This window comes from Oculina patagonica, chromosome 1, assembly GCF_052425735.1.
Source record: "Oculina patagonica isolate OP01 chromosome 1, crgOcupat, whole genome shotgun sequence".
Classification (NCBI taxonomy): Eukaryota; Metazoa; Cnidaria; class Anthozoa; order Scleractinia; family Oculinidae; genus Oculina; species Oculina patagonica.
This window is the reverse complement of record NC_135758.1, coordinates 44,262,262-44,286,179: the sequence shown is the minus strand read 5'-3', so window position 1 is coordinate 44,286,179 and position 23,918 is coordinate 44,262,262. Positions and strand designations below refer to the sequence as shown.

Here is a 23,918-nt window from a genome sequence, read left to right as displayed (position 1 = left end):
TGTTGTTTTCGTGTTTTCTGTTGTTGTTTTTTTGCAGTGCTTGATATTCACCTCTGAACATTATACTTAAACAATTATTCGCCTCAGGCCCTCTCCTTTGGTTTTTGTTGTAGTTGAAGTCAGCCTTGCTGTTACGTGCGAGATGATATTGTTTCGTGACAACTGCCATCACGATTGAAATTTACCATGGTAGAACCAACATTTTAGATTTTGCTATTTTTAAATGAATGAGAAATAAAAAAAATATCAATGCTTCTGATCCTTAAAAGTAGAGCGCTGCAATACAATACAGATAACTCACCACTGTACAGTGTAACGTAGAACGTAGCAAGAACGTAATGTAGTGTGTATGCGTTTTCAATAAAGCACAAAGGGGGACCATGAAAAGAAAATGACTTCAAAAGGGGGGGGGGGGGTGGGCAGCTAAAAAAATATGGTAAGTAAGGAAGGCTCGCGGAAAATTATTATACTATTGTTTTAATAAGGGCATCTGTATTAGTTGAAAATCTTGCCAGATTCCCAAAATAACATTCCTGAGGCTCTGAAAATACAAATTCTCCCGGGGACATTCCCCCGGACCCTTCCACTTTGTTATGTACCAAACGCCATTAACTCAACCTAACAGCTATTTGGTTACCAATGCAGACAACCCATACTAACAAAAGGCAACCACGACAAACAGTCAAGGCAATGTCAGCTTTTTTTTTTTTTTTTTTTTGTGGGGGGGGGGGGTGTAGTTTTCCTATTATTATATCACTAAACACCTGACACACTCTTCAGTCATATAAGGCTTGATAAGTTGTAATTTCCATGGGGGATGTGGAGTCATCGAAAAGAAAATTGGATTACAAGGGGGGCCAGGTAAAAATTTCCGATAAAGGAGGGGACATTATATATAACAGTGACTATCTATCAAATCCACTCAGCCCAACTCCCCTCCCCCCCTACCACCACCACCACCCCTAAAAAATGAACAGTTCCTAAGGAGATCCGCGAAGGTATACGGTATCTGCGCTTGTCTGATTTCAAAATGTCTGGCTTCTCCTTTTCATCAGTCATTCTACTGTCGAAATTAAATTAACCGTGGCAGGGCCTCTAAAAGTAACAGTCACGTTCGTGCTTGGTTGCCTGTAATATTTTCCGTTGCGAACTTACTTCTCTGCTATTTCGAAGTGATCCTTCCTTTCCTCCAGACCTTAAATCAAACCAGTTATTTCAACGTTTTCAAAAATATAATACATCAGAGTTTAGCTGGAAAATGTATTGCATTAAATTTGGACACATATCGTAGATGAAAGTGGATGACAACGAAGATGGATGAAGTGAAAATTTAAATCCACCAGGCAATCGAAACTCTTTCGCGCTGCAGTTTTCTTCTTCATTAAAAATGAATCATTGTTTACGAATTTTATGCCACCCAGGTTTATTTCGAAATCCTGCAAATTTGAACTTTCTTTATTTTGTTTTCATTTTCCCTGGGACTTCGAAATCGCGTTGCTCGAAATCATAACTAATTCCCGGCTGGTGGTACATTTGTTTGTTACATGCTTGTACCTGACAACTTCACCCTGTGGGACAGAAATAACCTTCCCAGTGTGGTATACAATTCGCCAGCACTAGTTCGACGACACATTGTACTATTTGTTTATTTTGTTATCACTTAATAATCTAATTGGGTATATCATATCCCATATCATATAAAACGGACTTCATGGGGACTTTGAGGAAAATTGTTTATTTGTTGTTGTTGTTGATTTTTTTTTGCCTTGTTATCTGCTTCTTTGTGTAATTGTTCCCCAATTCTCTCATTTACCGTCAGTGATGGACGCAGACCATAATTTTATACAGAACCAAAATAGTTACGTCAGTCTATCAACACATTATCGAACATCATTTAATTTGTCAATTCCATTAATAACCACGTCGGGTCAAGGATCCCGAGGTATAATCGTGTAGTATTTTTCTAACCTCCTAGTCAAAATACATACAGGTACGGCTTAACGTATGCTTATTCTAAAGGAACCATTTTAAGGACTAAAACCTCAAAAAGCTTAGAAGCCCGAGGCATATACCTTTTAAAATAGCCAACACATGGAAGCTCCCACCACCCCTCCTTCCCACCCCGGGAGATGAAATCGCCGCCAAAATATTCCGGATTCATCGACAATTACCAGTAGGTTCTTGATTCGAGTGCTGTAAACAACGTTTTTTCGTTTAGTCGCAAACGTCCAAGCCATGAAGGTTGCTTTGGTTTTGTTGGCTACGTTTCTCCTTTTGTCCGCAACTGACGGTCTTCCGATCCAGTCCGTCAAGCAATTCCGTGGAAGACAAGGTCAACGTAAAATCTGGCAAGTCCCGATCGGCCCAAGAGGACCGCCAAGCACAGAGGACAAAACAGGTAGACTGACTGTGTAGAAATACCTTATCCCAGAAAATTGATGTGTTTTTTGTTTTAGTTAACACGACTTTAGAATTGATGCGAATGAAAAGAACAACTTTGGGCATCTCTTTGGGTGCCCACGGTCTTCGTTTTCTTCGCAATTTTTTTGCAAATCTTCGTATTTTAAAGCAGATCTTCGTTTTACAGATTGAAACAATTTTGAACCTTTTATTCGGTGTAATTGGAGTTTTTAAAATTTTTGACAGATTGTTCAATTTGATCAGGCGAATTTTGGTCAACTTCAGATCTTCAGATCTTCGCTTCAATCTTGAGATCTTCGTTTTTTTCCGCGGTGATCTTCGCGTCTTCAATTTCTTCGGAAATGCCCATAGAGAGGCTCACCTTTGTACAAAACCAGGGACAAAATAATAGAAATAATCGCGATAGTTCGCAATGACGAAAATTAACCCCACATGTGGCCCAAGATCTCTACGAGTATTTAAATGCTGCATTGACCTTTGTAATGTGACAATTTGCGGCTCACGCTCCGCGCTCGTGTTTCCGCTCTGCCTCGCTAAACCGCCTGTTCTGCAACTTACCTCTCATCGAGCCCAGCTACAAAGGAATTATGTAACTGCTGATTTATACAGGATACAAAGATACGTGCATAGTAGAAGTTTCCGGGACCCTTAGGCAACGAGTCATTTGTGTTCTTTCCCCGCCTTCCTGGGGTGCTCGCGTGTTACTATTTATTAAGTCATGCGATTATTTTGGGTGTTGTTTGATTCTCACCCCTCCGCCCTCCCTTCAATCTCAAATTGAGTATACTAATCTGACCCAATCCCCTTCCCTTGGAATTTTCTCTTAGACAAACTCTTTTTTTTTAAATGGATAAATATCACTGTTAAACAGCTGAGCGAAAGCTGGGAACAGCAGACTCTGTCCAACGTCTAGCCCCCCAGTTTACGCTCGTTCTTTCGCTTCTTGTTCGTCGAACAAACGGTAAAAGGTACGGTGCAAGCTTTTAGTCTCGGAGCGCTTACCTAAGCATTTAATATAGCATTGAATATCCTTTGCTATTCACCTCCGAGCAACGCGCGCGAGAAAATTGTACTCGTTGCAGGAAAAAACTTAGCCAAAACTCATTCTTTTGGGTTATATTATCACACTGTTTTAGCATATACTAAAACAACTATTCACCTCAGTGTCGGTGGCTAGTGACAAGTCACCTCCACTTTAGTGAATAATTGTAAAATAAATGTTTGTACCTCACTTCTTCTCTTTTTCAGCAGAAACTCGTTATATTTCATGTGTTGATTTGTTTATTATTTAAGGTAAGCCGTCCGAGTCAAGTGGAATGGAGCCTTTGGACAACAGTAAACCGTCCGAGTCCAGTGGAATGGAGCCTTTGGACAACAGTAGGCCGTCCGAGTCCAGTGGAATGGAGCCTTTGGACAACAGTAAGCCGTCTGAGTCCAGTGGAATGGAGCCTTTGGACAACAGTAGGCCGTCCGAGTCCAGGGGAATGGAGCCTTTGGACAACAGTAGGCCGTCCGAGTCCAGTGGAATGGAGCCTTTGGACAACAGTAAGCCGTCTAAGTCCAGTGGAATGGAGCCTTTGGACAACAGTAAGCCGTCTAAGTCCAGTGGAATGGAGCCTTTGGACAACAGTAGGCCGTCTAAGTCCAGTGGAATGGAGCCTTTAAACAACAATAAGCCGTCTGAGTCCAGTGGAATGGAGCCTTTGGACAACAGTAAACCATCCGAGTCCAGTGGAATGGAGCCTTTGGACAACAGTAAACCGTCTGAGTCCAGTGGAATGGAGCCTTTGGACAACAGTAGGCCGTCTAAGTCCAGTGGAATGGAGCCTTTGGACAACAGTAAACCGTCCGAGTCCAGTGGAATGGAGCCTTTGGACAACAGTAAGCCATCCGAGTCCAGTGGAATGGAGCCTTTGGACAACAGTAGGCCGTCCGAGTCCAGTGGAATGGAGCCTTTGGACAACAGTAAGCCGTCCGAGTCCAGTGGAATAGAGTCTTTGGACAACAGTAAGCCGTCCGAGTCCAGTGGAATGGAGCCTTTGGACAACAGTAAGCCGTCTAAGTCCAGTGGAATGGAGCCTTTGGACAACAGTAAGCCGTCTGAGTCCAGTGGAATGGAGCCTTTGGACAACAGTAAGCCGTCTGAGTCCAGTGGAATGGAGCCTTTGGACAACAGTAAGCCATCCGAGTCCAGTGGAATGAAGCCTTTGGACAACAGTAAGCCGTACCAGTCCAGTGGAATGGAGCCTTTGGACAACAGTAAACCATCCGAGTCCAGTGGAATGGAGCCTTTGGACAACAGTAAGCCATCCGAGTCCAGTGGAATGGAGCCTTTGGACAACAGTAAGCCGTACCAGTCCAGTGGAATGGAGCCTTTGGACAACAGTAAGCCATCCGAGTCCAGTGGAATGGAGCCTTTGGACAACAGTAAACCGTCCGAGTCCAGTGGAATGGAGCCTTTGGACAACAGTAAACCGTCCGAGTCCAGTGGAATGGAGCCTTTGGACAACAGTAAGCCATCCGAGTCCAGTGGAATGGAGCCTTTGGACAACAGTAAGCCGTCCGAGTCCAGTGGAATGGAGCCTTTGGACAACAGTAAACCATCCGAGTCCAGTGGAATGGAGCCTTTGGACAACAGTAAGCCTTCCGAGTCCAGTGGAATGGAGCCTTTGGACAACAGTAAACCGTCCGAGTCCAGTGGAATGAAGCCTTTGGACAACAGTACGCCGTCCGAGTCCAGTGGAATGGAGCCTTTGGACAACAGTAAGCCGTCCGAGTCCAGTGGAATGGAGCCTTTGGACAACAGTAAACCGTCCGAGTCCAGTGGAATGGAGCCTTTGGACAACAGTAGGCCGTCCGAGTCCAGTGGAATGGAGCCTTTGGACAACAGTAGGCCGTCCGAGTCCAGTGGAATAGAGTCTTTGGACAACAGTAAGCCGTCCGAGTCCAGTGGAATGGAGCCTTTGGACAACAGTAAGCCGTCTAAGTCCAGTGGAATGGAGCCTTTGGACAACAGTAAGCCGTCTGAGTCCAGTGGAATGGAGCCTTTGGACAACAGTAAGCCGTCTGAGTCCAGTGGAATGGAGCCTTTGGACAACAGTAAGCCATCCGAGTCCAGTGGAATGAAGCCTTTGGACAACAGTAAGCCTTCTGAGTCCAGTGGAATGGAGCCTTTGGACAACAGTAGGCCGTCCGAGTCCAGTGGAATGGAGCCTTTGGACAACAGTAAACCGTCCGAGTCCAGTGGAATGGAGCCTTTGGACAACAGTAAACCATCCGAGTCCAGTGGAATGGAGCCTTTGGACAACAGTAAGCCGTCCGAGTCCAGTGGAATGGAGCCTTTGGACAACAGTAAACCGTCCGAGTCCAGTGGAATGGAGCCTTTGGACAACAGTAAACAGTCCGAGTCCAGTGGAATGGAGCCTTTGGACAACAGTAAACCATCCGAGTCCAGTGGAATGGAGCCTTTGGACAACAGTAAGCCGTACCAGTCCAGTGGAATGGAGCCTTTGGACAACAGTAAGCCGTACCAGTCCAGTGGAATGGAGCCTTTGGACAACAGTAGGCCGTCCGAGTCCAGTGGAATGGAGCCTTTGGACAACAGTAAACCGTCTGAGTCCAGTGGAATGGAGCCTTTGGACAACAGTAAGCCGTCTGAGTCCAGTGGAATGGAGCCTTTGGACAACAGTGAGCCGTCTGAGTCCAGTGGAATGGAGCCTTTGGACAACAGTAAGCCGTCTGAGTCCAGTGGAATGGAGCCTTTGGACAACAGTAAGCCGTCTGAGTCCAGTGGAATGGAGCCTTTGGACAACAGTAGGCCGTCCGAGTCCAGTGGAATGGAGCCTTTGGACAACAGTAGGCCGTCCGAGTCCAGTGGAATGGAGCCTTTGGACAACAGTAGGCCGTCCCAGTCCAGTGGAATGGAGCCTTTGGACAACAGTAGGCCCGTCTAAGTCCAGTGGAATGGAGCCTTTGGACAACAGTAAACCGTCTGAGTCCAGTGGAATGGAGCCTGTGAACAACAGTGCCAGAAATGAAATAGAAACCTCGGCCGAAGGAAGTTCCAAGATATAAACGATACCAGTATATTAGATCAAAAAAAGGAATACTTCAAGTGAACAAATGTGTAAACGAAAGCTACCTTGTTAAAAAGATGGCAAAACTGATAAAGTACGTAAATATTAATAAATCTTTGCGTGTCTCATCGGGCTTGAAAATAAATAAGTTCATCAATAAACTAGCTTTGAGGAAGTGATTGTACTCTTTTTGGACGCAAGCGTGAAACAAGGTGGAATGATCGTGAAGCGACCACCGTGGAATGAGCGTGACGTGAGCGTTAAAACATCCCGAAACCTCTCTGCTTCAAAGTTCAGTCAGTGTTTTTAAAACGGTGTTTCGCGTCCCTTTTAATTTACCTTGCACAGTAGGTGCAATTTATTGTTTTCTTCGTGCAGCGCCTTCTTTATTATATAATTCCTTTCGTTTTTCAAATGGAATTAAGCTTTCCAAAACATGTGCTTACAATCAGTAACAGATTATATGCTGAATTGTAGGCACACTCATACCCCCAGCCTCAACAGGGTACCCTTTGGGCAAAGCCTTCCCCTATATTCCTTTAGAGGGAGTACCCCCCCCCCCCCACCCCTCCCTGATCTCTAAGTTAAGTGTGTACCTAGAGTAATATGTCTTCGTCGAGAGGGAAAGAAAGGAAAATGAGGAGAAAAAAAATGAAATGGTTAACGGAAAACTTTGATTGTACATGTATTATCATAGCAACATAGCAAGTTTGTGTCAATCGTAAATTTGGATTGCTATGCAAGGACAGGATTTCTATCGACTATCTTTTGATACCCCCCCCCCCCCCCAACTGATATACAGTTTTCTATTGGACGAGAATGTATCACGTGATGCCCGTCAAAACTGCATAACTCCCTAACTGCACGGGGCGACAACAGCTCGAACCATGGATTTGCACGTAATCAGGGCGTGCGGCTTGAAACCACGTTGTCAACGCAAAGCAATTCGAAGTTGTGGACAAAAGCTAATCCTAGATTCGCTGTTTTGTTCGTACTCAGGATGGCTACTAAAGTGTCAACAGTTAAAATATATATTTTTCAAGTCAAATGAAAGAAGGATATATCTCAAAACAGCGTAGCGTAGTTTTAACAATATCAATAAATAAATTCACTTCGTTTTCAGCCAATTGAAACTACCACTCTAGTGGTGAATAATAAAGACAACAGAGCGCAGTTTTCAGCTGGATGGTATATAACGAAATGCATAATGACTGGTCCAAAGGGAAACAGTAAGTTTTGTTTCCCTTCCGCGCTCAACTTTGAGGGTTTGAGGAAACATAACTCACTGTTTCCCTTGGGGTCAGTCATTACAAGTGCTTAATGTCAAAGAGATGAAGTTGGTCCATTTGTTTCAGTGGGCATTTGCCATTTTTATTTCGTGCTTTTGACAATTTAATGTGTTTTTGCAAAGGTATGTGAAGTTTTCCTTATGAAATTACAAAATGTGTTTTAGCTGTAATATCCGCGGCTTGTTGCAATATATAATGGCGTTACCGTGCTAGAAAAAAGCTAAAAAAAATGCCTTAAATATTATAAATGCACCGTCTTGCTGTGATGTTTTTTAGCCTTCATAATGCTGTTCAGTTTAGTACTGATCATCAAATCTCAGTTCTGTTTGTCCGACAAACTCGTCTCCAAGACTTTCGTCATTTTGTTGTTCCACCTCATCAAAGAGGTCATCCTGCTCCTCGTCTTCAAACAGTTTCAGGTTGTCCAACTCACGATAATCTTGGTCGTCGTTTTCGACAAACTCCTCACTGTTCACTGTATCAGCATCGTTGTCGTTCGATGTCCTTTTCCCTAAGCCGCCTGGCAGTTTCTTCAGTACAGTTCCAGGAAGGGCCTCGGCTTTGTCCTTCGCTTCTTTAATCTTTCCTGGAGATCAAACAGAGAGTTACATGTTGTAACGCAATCTTATATTGGCTCAGAGATGTTAATTCAGGGAAAAGAATGCGAACGCGCCACCAACAAGAAGGTTGTCATTTCACGTGTTTAACGCAAAACAAAATAGCCATGGTCATGAATAACTTTTCGGAAGGAAGTGAAAATAACGATTAACAGTCACATTTCTTGAGAAAAAAAAAACAGTCACTGCAATGTTCATGAAAATAAAAAGTCGATTCATGGTTAAATTCAAGGCTATGTAACCAAATCACGCTTCATGCACTCATCACCAAAAAACCCTCTCAGGCAAAAATATCCAACCATGCATTCTCAAGTAAGCAGACTTAAGTTAAAAGATTATTCTGTTTTTATTGACTAATTATTTACAAAGATGTGCCGTTTTGTCAAAGAAATCCTTTTCTTTTCAGCCATGTGTGAACGTGATTCCGTCATGAAGAACAATCGACCTTCGCGTGACGAGTACAGTTTTTCCCGCGGTCAGGATTGAATGAATTTGAATGGCTGACAGACAAATAGTACAGTCTGCGATCTCCCGTTAAGAATAGGCATATCGTGGCTGTCTCCTTTTAAGGGTTTTTTTTACAAAAAAAAAAAAAAAAAAAAAAAAGAACGACGAAACAGGGGAACGAAAGCGCTTTTTTGGTAAAAACAAAGGAGTCAATCAATCTTTACTAGATCGAACGTTTTCTAGTGTACTTGGTTAGCTTAGTAATTGTACCTGTTGCTTTATCCTTGTATTTCTCAGCTGTCTTTTCTGCCTGGTTCACTTTGTTTTTAATTCCATCAAGAATGCCACGAGCTGTCAACATGAACTCCTGTGGATCTTCATTGGTTTGGTCTGAAAATACACAGCAGCAAAGATTTTGAGAGTCTGCTTCCTTCTTTTAAAATGACATTCCTTAGTAACATGCATTTTAATTCTCACTTACCATAATTTCCCCGCGCATTATATAAAATTGCTGCTTTTTTTAAGCCTGGAGATCGTTAGAGGGATAAATCGTCATTGCTCGCGGTGTAGAAAAGAAAAAAATCAAACGTCAACTATTGTCACTATCAAACGTGAATTTAGGTCATTGCCCTGTATTGCATTGCGCTCCTTCTGCGCGTTTTCGCGTGCGCCGCGCGCGCCACATCTGGCGGCTTTTTCTTGTGGCTTCTGCGGGGTGTCGCTTCTCGTCGTCTGGTGTCATTTTCTCGGTGTGCGTCTCCTGTGGTCTGTGTGTCGCTCGTGTCTTGCTGTCCCGGGGGATTGGATTCAGGTCTCCCTCCTCGTCTGGTGACCCCCTTTTTTTCTGTCCCGCCAGTGGCGAGTGCATGTGTAGTCTATTTCAGGGCAACGTAGTCTGTAACTGATAACTATTTGTAGTACATGGCTCATCAAAGTGTTAGAGCTAAAAAGCGCAAGAGACTGTTACCATTGACAAATGTGAAATCAGGTTGTCGATTTTTTTTTCTCCTTGTTGCAAAAATCCGTAGCAGTAGCGTTCCACTAGGCACTTTGTAACAGACAGGAACAGACAACATACTATAAAATATAGTAAGGCTCCGCTTTGAGAAAAAATAATCATGTAAAATTGGATCGGCACCGAAAGGTACGTAAGTCTCTTGGTCACTTTGCATGTACTCGCCCTACGTAAAGTCTGCGCGGTAGGAATTTCAGGCAAATATTTATCGTCAGGCAACCGGACCCCACTCAGTCAATAAGGTTATAGAAACAGCAAGCCGAGCTACCTCTTACCTTCTTGCAAGTCAACGTTTGCATGGTCGCTTCTTTCTAAAAGTTCAACAATGTTTTCCTTGACGTTCTCGAGGTCGTCCAATATTCTTTTACCCAAGCCGCCTGGCAGCTTTTTCATTACATTTGAGGGCCAGCCTTTGTCCTTCGCTTCTTTAATCTTTCCTAAAAGTCAAACAAGAGATATCTCAGGTTTTCTTGGTAGAGAGATGTTAAGCTTAATAAACGGGGAAAAGGCGCTCCGTCCCGATATCTAGCAAAACAATCGAGTCGATCAATTCAGTTAATAAAGCGAATGTTATCTCTGGAAAAAAAAAAAAAAATATCATCCGGGTTGGGTTGCCTTATTTGCTTGTACCTTTTGCTTTATCCTTGTATTCCTCAGCTGTCTTTTCTGCCTGGTTCACTTTGTTCTTCAGTCCATCAAGAATGCCACGAATTGAAAACATATCCGGCTCCTCTGGATCTTCATTGGTTTGGTCTAAAAATAAAAAGCAGCTAATAATTTTAGTGGCTGCCTCTGTGTCGATTGTTAGCATTATGTACCTTACTCTGTTTCTCAGGGGATCGTTAATCGTGCATGAAGCGAATGATTTCACGTCCAGTTCAAACGCCATGGCAACCGCTCCCCGGACAACAAGAATTCTAGTTCACTTCACGAAGTCATTCGCTTTTATTATTTTTGTGGCCAAACATTTCATTCCAGCTGTGGTGTCCTTCTCGGTGACTAAGCAGCAAGCGACATAATGAAAAAAAAATTGAACGCTCCTTTCTGAACTGACAAAATGATTGAAATTCGATGTTAACAAATCCTTGGTCATTCCAACTGATTGACTTTGCATAATGTATTTGAAACTATCTTGTCTTGTCACTGGTCAAACACTTTCATTCACAAAGTCCCTCTAACTGAAAGGGACCCAAAAGGGACCGAAAAAAATTGCCCGGGTTAGGGACAAGAAAGTGTCGGGCTTGCAGCAAAAGTTTACAAAAATTTGCCTCGCCGTCTCGCAGTCTCGAATTTACCATGCACCGCCCAATTTTACGAGTAAGACCCCGACATATTAGTTTATTCAGGTAGAAAAGCACCAAAAAGATAACAATAAGACAAAAGTAAACAGGGATGAGGAAGATTGAGATGGGTATCGATCGATCAACTTTGTGCTAAACTTTTTGAGATACATCATCCGTGACGCGTGCGGATTGACTTGCAGCGTTAACTTTGCATTCCACCGCCTTTCCGAGCGCAGTACAGCTTTTCTATTTTCTATGTATTACTCTTAGGAAATAGGACGCCATAATCTGACTTTAACTTCGCCGTAAGCTCTAAGTTACAGGGTTATCGCTCGGATTAGAACACGACATAACAATTAATTCACCAATCTCAACAAACCGATATTCGAAAATTAAACTTTACATAAACAACTTGCCAGCCCTCAAAGCTACGAATAAGTAAGTAACAAGAACTTACCATCGTCTTCCAAAATCGATGTCGTTTCTCCGTCATTTATGACGCCGTCGTTATAATAAGAAGGCTCATCAAGTTCAGCTAGGCCATACGGAATGCTTCGTCCAGCACCAAAGAGCGCACACGACACAAATACCAGGAAAAGTAACAACTTACTAAACATCTTTGAAGAGGAAATTGATATCCGTTGGAAATTGTCGATAAATTGGGTCGACAAATAGCTTAGAAGAAAATCTAAGTGAACTATCTCCTGCAGCAAGGAATCTTTGTAGAGCCAAGCCTTGAAAAATTCCCACACACCGAGAAATGTTTAGCCACTTATAAGTTCTAGAAAGGTATTGTTGAATTGTTTCAGCGGATTAAAATCACAAAGAGTGGTATACACTTGAATAGTTCTTTTCATTCATAGTTCTCGTTTGCCTTGCAAATTGATTCTTCACCTTGATTTCGGTGAAATACGATTGTCGGGGAAAATAAATTTTACGGCGCGAGTCAAGCCCGGCTTTACAGCTTAAATCGGGCCTTCGGAAAGCTCCGAAGGAAATTAAAGGAATTATCTCCTGCAGCAAGAAATCTTTGTTGAGCCAAGCCTAAAAAACTCCAACATAGCAAGCAATGATTATGCACTTATAAGTTCTGCGAGAATATTGTTGAATTGTTTTAGAGGATAAGATAAAACAAAGAGAGTCAGATACACATGAATAGTTCTTTTCATAATTTCATAGTTCTCCTTTGATTTGCATTCAATTAATTTTTCACCTTGATTCAATTAAGGAACATTTTGATGAACTTAGATTGTCGCGGAAAACCAATTTTACGCCGCTAGTCTTGGCTTGATTGGCTCGATCAAACGCTGGTAAATTGCTGCCTAAAAGCGCAGCTTTATGGCAAAGAGAAGGGCCCCGAAAATATTGATATCTTTGAATGCTTTATACGATAGTACAATGTAATTATCCTTTCTGTCGATATGAATACTACCCAGTGGGATTAACGACGCTTGTTTTTCATTTCGCTTACGCTATACGTTTATAGCGAAAGACGGAATGGAGCCATGGTGAAATACAATTCAATAACTTTCAATTTCTGTAGCATGTCGCTTGCTGGATAAAATTTTAAAACACTTCAAATAAACAAGAATTATTAACATTGACCATTTCGTACCATTTTGATCGAGAAATTTCCTTCTCGTCGAGTACTGATTGTAAACAAATATAAAACAAAAGAAACGACCAACATGGGTTCAAAGTTTATTATGTAAATCGTGTTGCAAGAGGCTGGAAGCATGCAAGCTAAGGTTTATGTCACTTTATTATTTTTTTTTTCTCACTCGGGAGTCTGAAGTAAAGGGGACTACAACAGTAAACACTATATTGACAATTGATGCGCCATTATTTTGACTTTCGTTAACACGGACATCTTAAAGAGTCGCGTTTCTAAGCATTTCAATAAAAACAAAAACGCTTAACTTGTCTTTGTTGTCATTTTAAAGTGTTTTATGGCGGGATTTACACCGTGATAGGCCGGAGACAGCAGTCTCCCCAAGTTTGATTGCCTTATTTGGCATATCAAGTGTCACACCCAAACTACACAGAATAAAATTAAATTTATATTGTTGAAAATAAAGTTTTGTATCTAACTTCGTTGGGCTATTGTATAAGGAGGCCTTGTTAGGACCTCTTAGGGGTGTTTTAATTTTAGGGTAAGGGACTGTGCAATAATTATCTGGAGGGGGATTTTTAAACGAGTACAATACGGCTTAAAGTTAACTCCCCCCTCCCCCCCTCCCCCCGTACAAATGCTGAATTAACCCCAGGTTAAAGCTTATAACTAAAGTTCAAACCTCCTCTCCCCCCCCCCCCCCCCCCACCCGCCCCAAACTCCCGATCCCATTGCACGTTAAAAATTACAGCCAGAGCTCTCTTTCCATCGACGGTATACTTCTGACACTAGATCCATGCTTTAGGCATTCAAGATAATGTTGCCAAGCTGATAAAAAAAGTACAAAGCAACATATCCAGTTGGATTAAACAGAAATAGATCTACGCCCAGAAGAAAGAAGAAGGTGAAAAAAGCAAAAAAAGAAAGGAAGAAGCTGTGAAAAACGAAAAACCTTTAAGCGTTTTTATCTTTCCTTACTGGGAACAATGGCAATAGATGGTGAATGTGACCTTGCGCTGTATGATGTCCACCAAATTAAGAAAAAGTTTATTTTAAAAAACTTTCAGTTTTTATTTCGCTTACCGATAAAGCTTGCTTGAGAGACTTATTTAACTGCAACTGCTACCGTGGAGCAGCTGAGATAGCTGTTCCGGAGCTTTTACACAAACCGTGCAGCTGGACAAGAAGGCAGAAAATGGACAGAACTGATGAAAGTTGCGATGCCCTCTGTTTTATTTTACAAACATATGTTCAACAAGAAAAGAAGGCGGGTGATTTCGTTTAAAATAAGATATTACCAATATCACCCCTTGTTACTTTACACTCTGCTCTCCACTTGAGAAAGTTGTTGAAGTATTTTTAAAAATCCTCGTGATTCCGGTGACGTGTGATAACAGGTTTTTTGCCCGGGGAAAGCACTGTTGTAAAACCTGAGGGAACTCTTTAATCCTGGGGGAACCCGTTGGCTGCAGGAAGGCCGGGATATGTTACACCCGGCCTGACCAATCGATGAAAATCAATGATCGGAAATCAATCAATCAATCAATCAATCAATCGAATCAATCGATGATGGTTAGTTAATTGATATCGATTGGCATCGGCCAATCGATGATCATTCGATAGTCACAAATAAAATTTCCTTAATTACATCGATTGTCATCGATTGCTATCGATTTTCATCGACTGCTATCGATTTTCATTGATTGCCATCGATCGTTATCGATATCTTGCGGCGTACTTGGGCATCCCCAGGATAATTCTACAGGATATCCGGAAATAGATTTTCGCAATTCTAAAACGACTGATCGTGAGCTGAGCGCACAATGTCTGAAGAAGCGGATAAAGCCGGGGATAAAACAACGGACGTTACACTTGTTACTTAACTGCGTAGTCAAAGACTACCATCTTCTCAAGTAACCTATACGCTAATGTAAACCTTGCCCCTTTTCTTAATAACATTGTTTTTGCTACATAACAGAAATAATAGTATATCACGAAAATGAATAAATGAGGTATCGATCGCTTTTAAGAGCCACTGAGGTGATGTTATAACACCCATATTGAGTCAAACCAAATAAAAAACGATCGATGAAAATCGATGGTAATCGATGAAAATCGATGACAGTCGACGAAAATCGATGAAATTAAAAGTCACAAAATTTTCCGTCATCGATTGGTCATCGATTTCCAATATCAATCGATTAATTGGCATCGATTATTATCGATTGGTATCGATTACCATCGATTATCGGGTTCATCGATTGGTCAGGCCGGGGTTACAGCAGACAAAATCTATGGAGCCGACTAGTACAGTAGACAGAACTTGGGTCCAACGTAGATTTTAATCTGTAGCCAAATAATGTTTTACAATGCAGTTCTATTTAAGCGAAATAACAGGATTAGGTAATATCATCAAGAAGTCTTAACTAACATTAGATCATGCACTTTGAAAAGCACGATTGGCTATAACGGAATCCATCTTTTACAACATTAATTACTTCCAAAGCAGGACAGGTGGATAACAGTTAAACAATTGGCTAGTGCAGGTTACAGTTAGACTTCAACGCCAATTACACTTATGATCCGACACAACAACGGGTAGTGATTACGGCTTACTAAACTGAAAACTAAAAGAAATATTTTCTACGTTGGATTTTATATTTTTTTCTTTTCTTCCTGTTTTTTCTTCACTCACAGAGGGTTTGCGGTTATCTTCCTTTCTCAATTTGTTTCGAAAGATACGTAATTAATTTTCATCTGTATATCTGCTGGGTGTATCACGGCTTAGCAATATATAAGCTAACCTGCGATCAGGCTCGAGAAAAATAACGCCTGATCGCAGGTTATATCATGATAAGCCGCACATTTCTATATAAAATTACAAGTTGCTTCACCGAGTGCTGCAAGCGCAAGAGTTTTGGCTGCGAAACCTTCTTGTTTTATCGGTAAATACCAAGTCAGTCATGAAAGTAGTTGTCCTTCTGTTGGTTGGGTTCCTCCTCCTGTGTCTACAGCTGACGGACGTCCGATCCAGCGGTCCGCCTGGAGACTCCGTGGAGGGGAAAGTCAGCGAATTAGGCCACTGCAGATCGGTGTTAAACAGCTGCCACACGAAAGCAAAGATAACTCAGGTAGCGCTTGTTTCCGTAGAAATACCCCTAACAAATATATAACATGAAGAAATTTTAAAATAAGCGTATATATTAGGTACCAGTAGAAGACAACTATTTCGACAACGATGTTAAAAAATGTTTATTTTTTCGGTGGAACAGCTCCCCCCGAAAGGTGATCGCGTCAGTTACTGAACATAACTGAACTCGCACTAAGGCGATTGACAACATTCCTGACTTCCACATCACCTTTGTTTCACCTCGGTCATGAAAAAAAAAACACCGAAATGTTCCGTAAATGGCTACAGTATACGGACGCTGAGAAAAAAAATGATGGTACATATTACAAAGACTTTTTTCATGATCCGCAAATGATTTCAGAAACAGATATGTGAGAACAAAATGTGTAAGCAACAAATACGAATTAATAAAAGTCCTATACAACTAATAAATGAATGCCTTGTAAAAGAAAATGCAATTCTCAAATCAGCTAATTTCCTATTTTATTGTGAAATTGATTGTATTGTTTCATTTATCTTAGTAGTAATACACACTGTAACATCGTCAAATAAAGAAGCACAAGTTCTAATCGGTGTAAAGGACAACCTTTTCAAAAACATTATCTTCGTTAAGTTTTTACACCCAGAAAAAAAATTGTTAACAAGATTAAATTACTTCAAGATCAAGTCAAAATACGTCACTGCATGGAGGCTCAAAGCTATATTCTTATCTAATGGGAAATCACAGGAACTGATATATTATAGAAAAAATGGGGCTCAGCATGCCAGAGTTTCTCTACTTCAGTCCCACTTTACAATTCTTTTGAATTTATTTGAGCAACAACTCTGTAGCCTTGGAACAATAACTCCAAAACGTCTGAGAATAGAACGAGTTTATTTTCAACTGTGACCACAATTTACAAGTGAAACGAGGTTTTTTTGCATTCAACAATTTAAATTTGTTTCACAATTAATACAGCTCATTTTCCTTTATCATCTCATCCAGCTTATTTTCCAGGCTTTTGTCTTCAAACCCTCCAAGGCCGGTAGGCATCCACTTTCGTTTCCCAGACAAACTGTCGTTCGCCTCAGGCATCCACGGTTCATCATATTCTTGGTCGCCATTTTCATCAAAAACCTCATTTTCCATTGTATTGGAATCGTCCATTTCTACACTGGGACCATCGTCTTCTTCGTAATAGTCCTTTGTGAAAAACCGGAAAAAAACAAATCGTTTGAACCAGTTAAAGTGCAATGAGGTGCATTTAAATTAATTTAAATTTATGAAAAAAAGTTTAGCCTCTTATGCTGTAAGGCTTTCACTTATTACCTCACTTTCCATTGTATCGGAATCGTTCGCATCTCCGCTGGTACTATCGTCCTCTTCATAATAGTCCTTCATGCAAATATCAGAAAAAATTAAAATATCGGTTTTAATGCAAAAAGGTATTTGATTACTTATTTGTTTTTAAAAAAGTTAACAAATAATGAAAATCGGCGTTTTTTCATGACGCCATCGGTCAAGGCACAGGCAGCCCAAGCTCAGCTTGCAATTTGGGCCGCCTGTGGTCAAGGTTGACAAAACCGAACAGTACAGCTTTCACCTCACTTTACCTCCCATTTTCCATTTTGTTGGAATCGTTCGCTTCTCCGCTGGTACTATCGTCCTCTTCATAATAGTCCTTTATGCAAATACCAGAAAAAAAGTTATTAAAATCGGTTTAAATGCAAAAAGGTATTTGATAAAAAATAACAAACAATAAAAATAGGTGTTTCGGTGTTTCGTGTGGCCATCGATCAAGATTGACAAAACCGAATTGTCGGTTTTTTGTCGTTTGTTTCTATTACATATCCATTATTAAACTTATAGTTAGTTTCGCGGCCCGCAAAGGAAACTCGGCGGGAGGGGAAGACTGACCCTCTCCCGTCCCATGAGTGGGACGGGAAAGTTCGCCGCAACCCTAGCCTACTGAAACGAGTCCAAGACGGCTAAAAGAAATTAGCGTTCTATCCTGCTCATTCCAAAGTGATGATGCCGAAAATACGCTTCTGTTTACTGACCCTCTCCCGTCCCATGAGTGGGACGGGAAAGTTCGCCGCAACCCTAGCCTAAACGAGTCCACGACGGCTAAAAGAAATTAGCGTTCTATCCTGCTCATTCCAAAGTGATGATGCCGAAAATACGCTTCTGTTTACTTGTACAATGATGTCCGAGTGGGCTAGGCGGTTTAAATTAAAGGCATGTTAATCATATCTCTGCTATTTATCTACTGTACCTTATTACTTTTTGTATTTTTTGAATCCAAGGTTTCCTTGATTCTAACGTCAACGACATAAACAGTAAAAAAAACTTTCCCCACCCCTTCCCCCCAAAAATACAAAAAGAACCAATAAAACTAAGTAAAATAGTGTCATATTCATTGAATACCTCGCCGCTCTTTGCACTAGCGTCGTCCGTTTCCGTTTCATCGGAATCGTTGTATATCTTCATTATATCTTCATCTTTATCTGGTTAGGAAGAATGAGGAATATCGAAACATGTCGTTCATCAGTAATAATGGTTTAAAAACTCTTAATGATTAAAGACCAAACGCTTTTTTTAACGCTTTTTTTAAATGGACGCTACAAACTCAGCCTAATACAGTGGAACCTCGATAAAACGATCCTTCTAAATTTCTAAAACGTACTGGAATGCACTATTCTCTAAGGGATTCCGAAAACAAACTGGTTGTACCTCATCCACGAACTAACTATATGAAAAATAGCTTTAGTTACAGTGGTGCAACTCTCTGGAAGAGCCTACCCTGTACTATCAGCATGATAAAATCCTTTTATCAATTTAAAAGTAAAGTTAGACACGGCTTTCATGGAAAACAGGATTAGTTTAATGGATTTAATTCTTCAATTTTTATTAATTAGTGTTGATTAATAGTATATTTGTATTAAGTTTTATCAGGTTTTATTATAACTGCAATTTAGTAGTATCTTCCTGATGTTTTTAACCGTGTATAAAGAGAATGAGGAATAAATCCTCGATATAACGATATTCCCGGTATAACGATGAGAATTTAGTGGACCGAACGTAAAATCTTTCCCGATATAACATATAACGATATTATTAATCGGGCGTGGCCGATTTAAGGTTTACCCTTTGGTCGTCCTAGAGCGTAGTCTCCTGGCGCGGCCAAAAAGACGGGGATAGCTCGGGGTTGCTACAAAACCGCTACGGGTGACGCATACTGCAATGGTTTTCATTTTAGTTTTGACAGGAAATCGTTGCAGGCACACTTGGTCGACTTTTGGGTTAATGTGTAATCAGGTTGTGTTTTTTTGCTTCGGCGGAAGGACAGAGAAAAAAGCTTACGGGGCAAAGTACAGTGTGGGGCCCAGTTCTCGGCCACTTTTGACGTAAACTTGTATTTCTTACCTCAGAAGAATCGCAGGAACTTAAAATTTCTCCCAGAGCTAGCTACATTATTCAGCTTTTTGGTGTAAAGCTATCGACCGGTCAAAAATTAATTTGCCCGAGCAATAATAAAAATAAAAGCTCCATTTGTGGGCCCAGTTCTCGGCCACCTTGGCCCAGTTCTCGGCCACTTTTGACGTAAACTTGTATTTCTTACCTCAGAAGAACCGCAGGAACTTGAAATTTCTCCCAGAGCTAGCTACATTATTCAGCTTTTTGTTGTAAAGCTATCGACCGGTCAAAAATTAATTTGCCCGAGCAATAATAAAAATAAAAGCTCCATTTGTGGGCCCAGTTCTCGGCCACCTTGGCCCAGTTCTCGGCCACTTTTGACTTGTATTTCTTACCTCAGAAGAACTGCAGGAACTTGAAATTTCTCCCAGAGCTAGCTACATTATTCAGCTTTTTGGTGTAAAGCTATCGACCGGTCAAAAATTAATTTTCCCGAGCAATAATAAAAATAAAAGCTCCATTTGTGGGCCCAGTTCTCGGCAACCTTGGCCCAGTTCTCGGCCACTAAAAAGCTTGTCCGTAATTATCTGTAAAAAATGCTCAATTAATTTTCACAGTCATAAAATCACTCTGTAAACCTATTTATACTATATCGATCCCAAATTATTTTTATGATGCTTTGTTTTACTTTAGAAAAGAAGGATTTTAACGCGCCTAGTTGCCTATGTGCAGGTTCTGGCAAAACCGCATTGTGTGACCCGTGCATTTAGATGGTTTATTTTGCAGTGAAAAGGTCTTGAAAGATTTAGGTGTTGTAGAAATAATAGACAAGACAAGAGTCAGCTCAAAACTTAGAGATAAGATTGAACTTTATTTTTAAAACATTTATTTCTTTCATTCTGGCAGCAGCAGATGAAATTATATTAAAAACCACTGACGCGCTAAGCTGTGATAGCGAGCAGGGTGGCCGAGAACTGGCAAATACGCAAACGTCGCAAGAAAAAATTTCGAAGTAAATTAAGACCAAAAAATACAACGGTTCAACGAAAAGTTAACTAAAGCAGAAAACTGAATTATTCTACGTTTCACATGCCAAAAATTAGCTCGTATGGTGGGGGCTTTTGGATAAAATACGAATTTAACTACATCCATGAATTTGGAGCCGTAAACAAACAACTTTTTTGGGAATGCAAATTCACCTACCTCCGCGTAAACTCGACGTGTGAGCTTTCTATATCGAATTGAACGATCAAACTCAAGATACTTAAAGCACATGAATCAGTCTATCGTTTGAAGGAAATACCTTTTTCTTTTGATTCAACTGGAGTGTGAAAAAACGCGTTAAACACAAAGTGGCCGAGAACTGGGCCCCATACTGTACTGATATTCACCATTGTGAAATTGCACTTACTTTGACAAGTTAAAGTTATTTTTGTAAATGAAAAAGGTAACGTCATTGATGTCACGCAGTGTTTTTTTTTTAGCAAACTAGATGGTTTGCTGGTTTCTGACTATGAATGGGGGTGTGATCTTGCGGTATATTTTTTGAGCCTGACTCCGCCGTAAAACTTTTTTTTTATTTAGCAAGAACTGTGTCGATTTTCATTTCTGAACAATTGGTCGTCAAGTCGTTTGTCACAAAGAGTAGAATGTTTGTACAGCATGTTTTGGAATTATTTTAGATTTGGTTAGTAAGACGCTTCTGAAGACCTGAGCAAAACATTGGGAATGTACAGTATTAATAGGAACTTGAATGGAATTTTTCACAAGTTGGATAAAGGTATCAACTAAAAAAAATGGAATTCAAAATGAGAACTTGGATTTTGTTGTAATTAAATTTTATCGCGGATTGGTGCATAATATCACGGCTTTGAAAGTCTTCAAATAATTAGAAAGGTTCCTTTCTTCCTTTTGATCTTATTGTTATTTTCATGTATTGATTATTCGAAAGTGGTTTTCGTTGATACGAAAAAAAAAAAACGGGTTTTCACTGAATTGCTTGAAGTATTTTTAGACGTGATAATATTGGCTTAATCAAATTACATTGTGCACGAAATATTTGTTATTCTTTTGTCTTGAAACTTTGAGGAAATTGAAATTTTTGTTTGACAGTAGTGTATGAAAGGCATTTTATAGAACTGAATAAAAAATTAGAAACTTTGATAAAGGTTATTTCAAAGATTTATTTTGCCTGATTTTGAAGGGTTTCAGGAGTTTTAAAGAGTGCTGGTAAACGGCTGTATGTTGTTTGTGATTACGGATCTTATTTAGTTTCGAACGCTCTAATTTTTGAAAGGTTAAAACAGGTTAAAACCGGGCGGTTTCATGAGTTTTTTGGGTAGAAAGGTACGGTGGTGGTCAAAAAAAAAATGTTTAGAAAGGAATGACTGTAGTAGCACGTAAGTCGGAGGTTTGCGTGAGTCACGGGGTATAGTATGCGTGAGCTGGATTTCCGGCGTCACAACGGCATGTTTTGTTTACTGAAAGATACACTCGACGTTTAGTTAGCTTAGTCGGCTTGGGAAACTATTTTAAAAATGAATGTTGTAATAGTTAATTAATAGTAATCTAGAATTAACCCACTCTCGATTGGAGTCTGTTCTGGATTCGCGCTACCTTTTCGCCGCGAAGGAATTTTGTAAAATTTCGCTAGTGGAAAGAGGTACTGTAAGAACAGTATCAATAACTCAAAAGGAGGAACTTCTTTGTAGCTCTGAATTAAGACGTATGATAAAATTTTAGAATAAGAAACTTTCGATATATGGTTTTCATATTGTTTTTGTCAATTTCCTTTTGTGGCAGATTTTTTGAGAATCAGCTTTTCTTTCGTGTGATGACAGACACAGGACAGAACGAGAGGTGGATGAGAAAGATGCCGAAGATGAATATATAGGCACCGAAAAACGACAAGAACCGTCAAGGACTTATCTTTAGAGGGCGGGGAGTTTTGGCATACTGTATTTTGAGGACTGGACTGGACTAGTAAAACGCGGACTAGTAAAACGCGGAATTGTAAAACGCGGACTAGTATAACGCGGACTAGTAAAACGCGGACTTGTAAAACGAGGACTAGTAAAACGCGGACTCAGGTAAAACGCGGACTTGTAAAGGGCGGACTAGTAAAACGCGGACTAGTAAAACGCGGACTTGTAAAACGCGGACTTGTAAAACGAGGGCTTGTTAAGCACGGACTTGTAGAGCGCGGACTTGTAAAACAAGCGCTTGTAAATCGGATAAAACTAAACGGTTTAGCGAGCGAAACAATTTGTGTTTGAAGCTCTTGTGTGTTTCTTCGACGGCATATTTCTAGCTTTTTTGAGCACTCTATGGTCTGTTTTAGCGTGGAGATGTTTTTGCAGTATAGCACATGTTCGTTCTGCAAACCCCTACTAAAACAACGGGATTGATGCTATGAGTTGTGTGCATATGTTTCTTTCTTTCCACTACTTGACGTCTGTTGAGTGCAGTCGTTTTTATTGCTCGCACGAGGTAGAACGGGGCCCGTCCAGAAATCAACAGTCAATCGTAAATAAAGGTGACGGGCCTACACGACTCCTACGTTCGTGACATTAGAATATTTGCCGTTAAATGTTTAAATTCGGTCTTTCGACCTTATTTGCTTCTGACTTCTTTCTGAGGGTACTGTTTTAATTTGGGGGCAGTATGTGGTAAATAAAGGTGACGGGCCTACACGACTCCTACGTTCGTGACATTAGAACATTTGCCGTTATATGTTCAAATTCGGTCTTTCGACCTTATTTGCTTCTGACTTCTTTCTGAGGTTACTGTTTTTTTGAGACATTATGTATTGAAGAGAGCCGTAAGATGATTGTGGCCAAGGAATTCGAAGTGTCTAGAGGCGTTTTACAAGTCCGCGTTTTACTAGTCCGCGTTTTACTAGTCCAGTCCAGTCTACAAGTTAAAGACACATCAAGACCACCCCACTGTGAATTGCCATAGCACAGACAAAATTATAGTCAATATCTTATGTGTTTTTAAGAGAATTACATAAGAACCAAGGCATGTCTTGTCTTGCCTTACATTGACATGCAATAATTTGGAAATACTAAGCTCGTAACAGTTTAAGACAGAATCCATCAGGAATTTGAGTAACATTAATTTTAGTTACGCAAAAATTGAGCACCAGAATAATTTAAATCCTTGTGTTCTTTCATACCTTGTTAAAGGCTTGACATGTGATAACACCAACATAACACCAACAACAGTTCTTTATCAGTGGGGATTGAAGAAAAAAATGGAAACATCATCACACAGTTGACCCCCATGCAAAAACACTCCAGGATGTCACGGGGCTGTTTGGTGTCCGTCTGCCAATTTCTAACTTCAAATTCCAATGTTAAATTCACATTAAATTTTCAATATTTCTTAGTTGTCTAAATTTTACTAATTCTTTTAAAAAAACTATCACCTGCCAAACATCCCCAAAAATCACTCAAAAAATTACAAAATACCGCAATACATAGATACATGGGATGAGTGAAGTTTCCTTGGATTCCTTGAAACACCAACAAGATATTTCCGTTTAAGGTGGCTGATAATGGGTTTCAGTATTTCCCAGTCCTTATACTTTGGTTCAGGACTAAAAGCCTTCATCAATTGCTATTACAGTA

The 23,918-nt window shown here is 40.5% G+C and overlaps 2 protein-coding genes and 1 long non-coding RNA gene across 3 annotated transcripts; 1 reads left to right on the top strand and 2 right to left on the bottom strand.

The window, feature by feature from the left end:
• Positions 1-2,056: 2,056 nt before the first annotated feature.
• On the top strand, positions 2,057-6,374 carry LOC144647239 (uncharacterized). Its single transcript, XM_078507012.1, has 2 exons — positions 2,057-2,398; positions 3,715-6,374. The coding sequence occupies exons 1-2, from the start codon at positions 2,236-2,238 to the stop codon at positions 6,372-6,374; spliced, it is 2,823 nt and encodes a 940-aa protein (XP_078363138.1). The 5' UTR covers positions 2,057-2,235.
• A 1,484-nt stretch (positions 6,375-7,858) lies between these two features.
• Positions 7,859-11,895, bottom strand: LOC144633353 (uncharacterized). Its single transcript, XM_078492236.1, has 5 exons — positions 11,606-11,895; positions 10,496-10,618; positions 10,141-10,302; positions 9,121-9,240; positions 7,859-8,372 (listed from the first exon to the last, which is right to left on the bottom strand). The coding sequence occupies exons 1-5, from the start codon at positions 11,763-11,765 to the stop codon at positions 8,083-8,085; spliced, it is 855 nt and encodes a 284-aa protein (XP_078348362.1). The 5' UTR covers positions 11,766-11,895; the 3' UTR covers positions 7,859-8,082.
• A 4,866-nt stretch (positions 11,896-16,761) lies between these two features.
• LOC144633458 (uncharacterized) lies at positions 16,762-17,262 on the bottom strand. Its single transcript, XR_013567063.1, has 2 exons — positions 17,200-17,262; positions 16,762-17,073 (listed from the first exon to the last, which is right to left on the bottom strand). It is a non-coding gene; the product is annotated as an uncharacterized LOC144633458 (long non-coding RNA).
• Between the last annotated feature and the right edge of the window lie 6,656 nt (positions 17,263-23,918).

What these genes read in the sequence shown, in the direction of transcription:
- LOC144647239 (XM_078507012.1), top strand. Translation starts at nt 2,236, where the DNA reads ATGAAGGTTGCTTTGGTTTTGTTGGCTACGTTTCTCCTTTTGTCCGCA. An exon ending in AAGCACAGAGGACAAAACAG is followed by an intron (nt 2,399 to 3,714) that starts GTAGACTGACTG and finishes TTATTATTTAAG; the next exon opens with GTAAGCCGTCCGAGTCAAGT.
- LOC144633353 (XM_078492236.1), bottom strand. Translation starts at nt 11,765, where the DNA reads ATGTTTAGTAAGTTGTTACTTTTCCTGGTATTTGTGTCGTGTGCGCTC. An exon ending in AAACGTTGACTTGCAAGAAG is followed by an intron (nt 9,241 to 10,140) that starts GTAAGAGGTAGC and finishes GTGTATTTTCAG; the next exon opens with ACCAAACCAATGAAGATCCA. An exon ending in ATACAAGGATAAAGCAACAG is followed by an intron (nt 8,373 to 9,120) that starts GTACAATTACTA and finishes TTTGATCTCCAG; the next exon opens with GAAAGATTAAAGAAGCGAAG.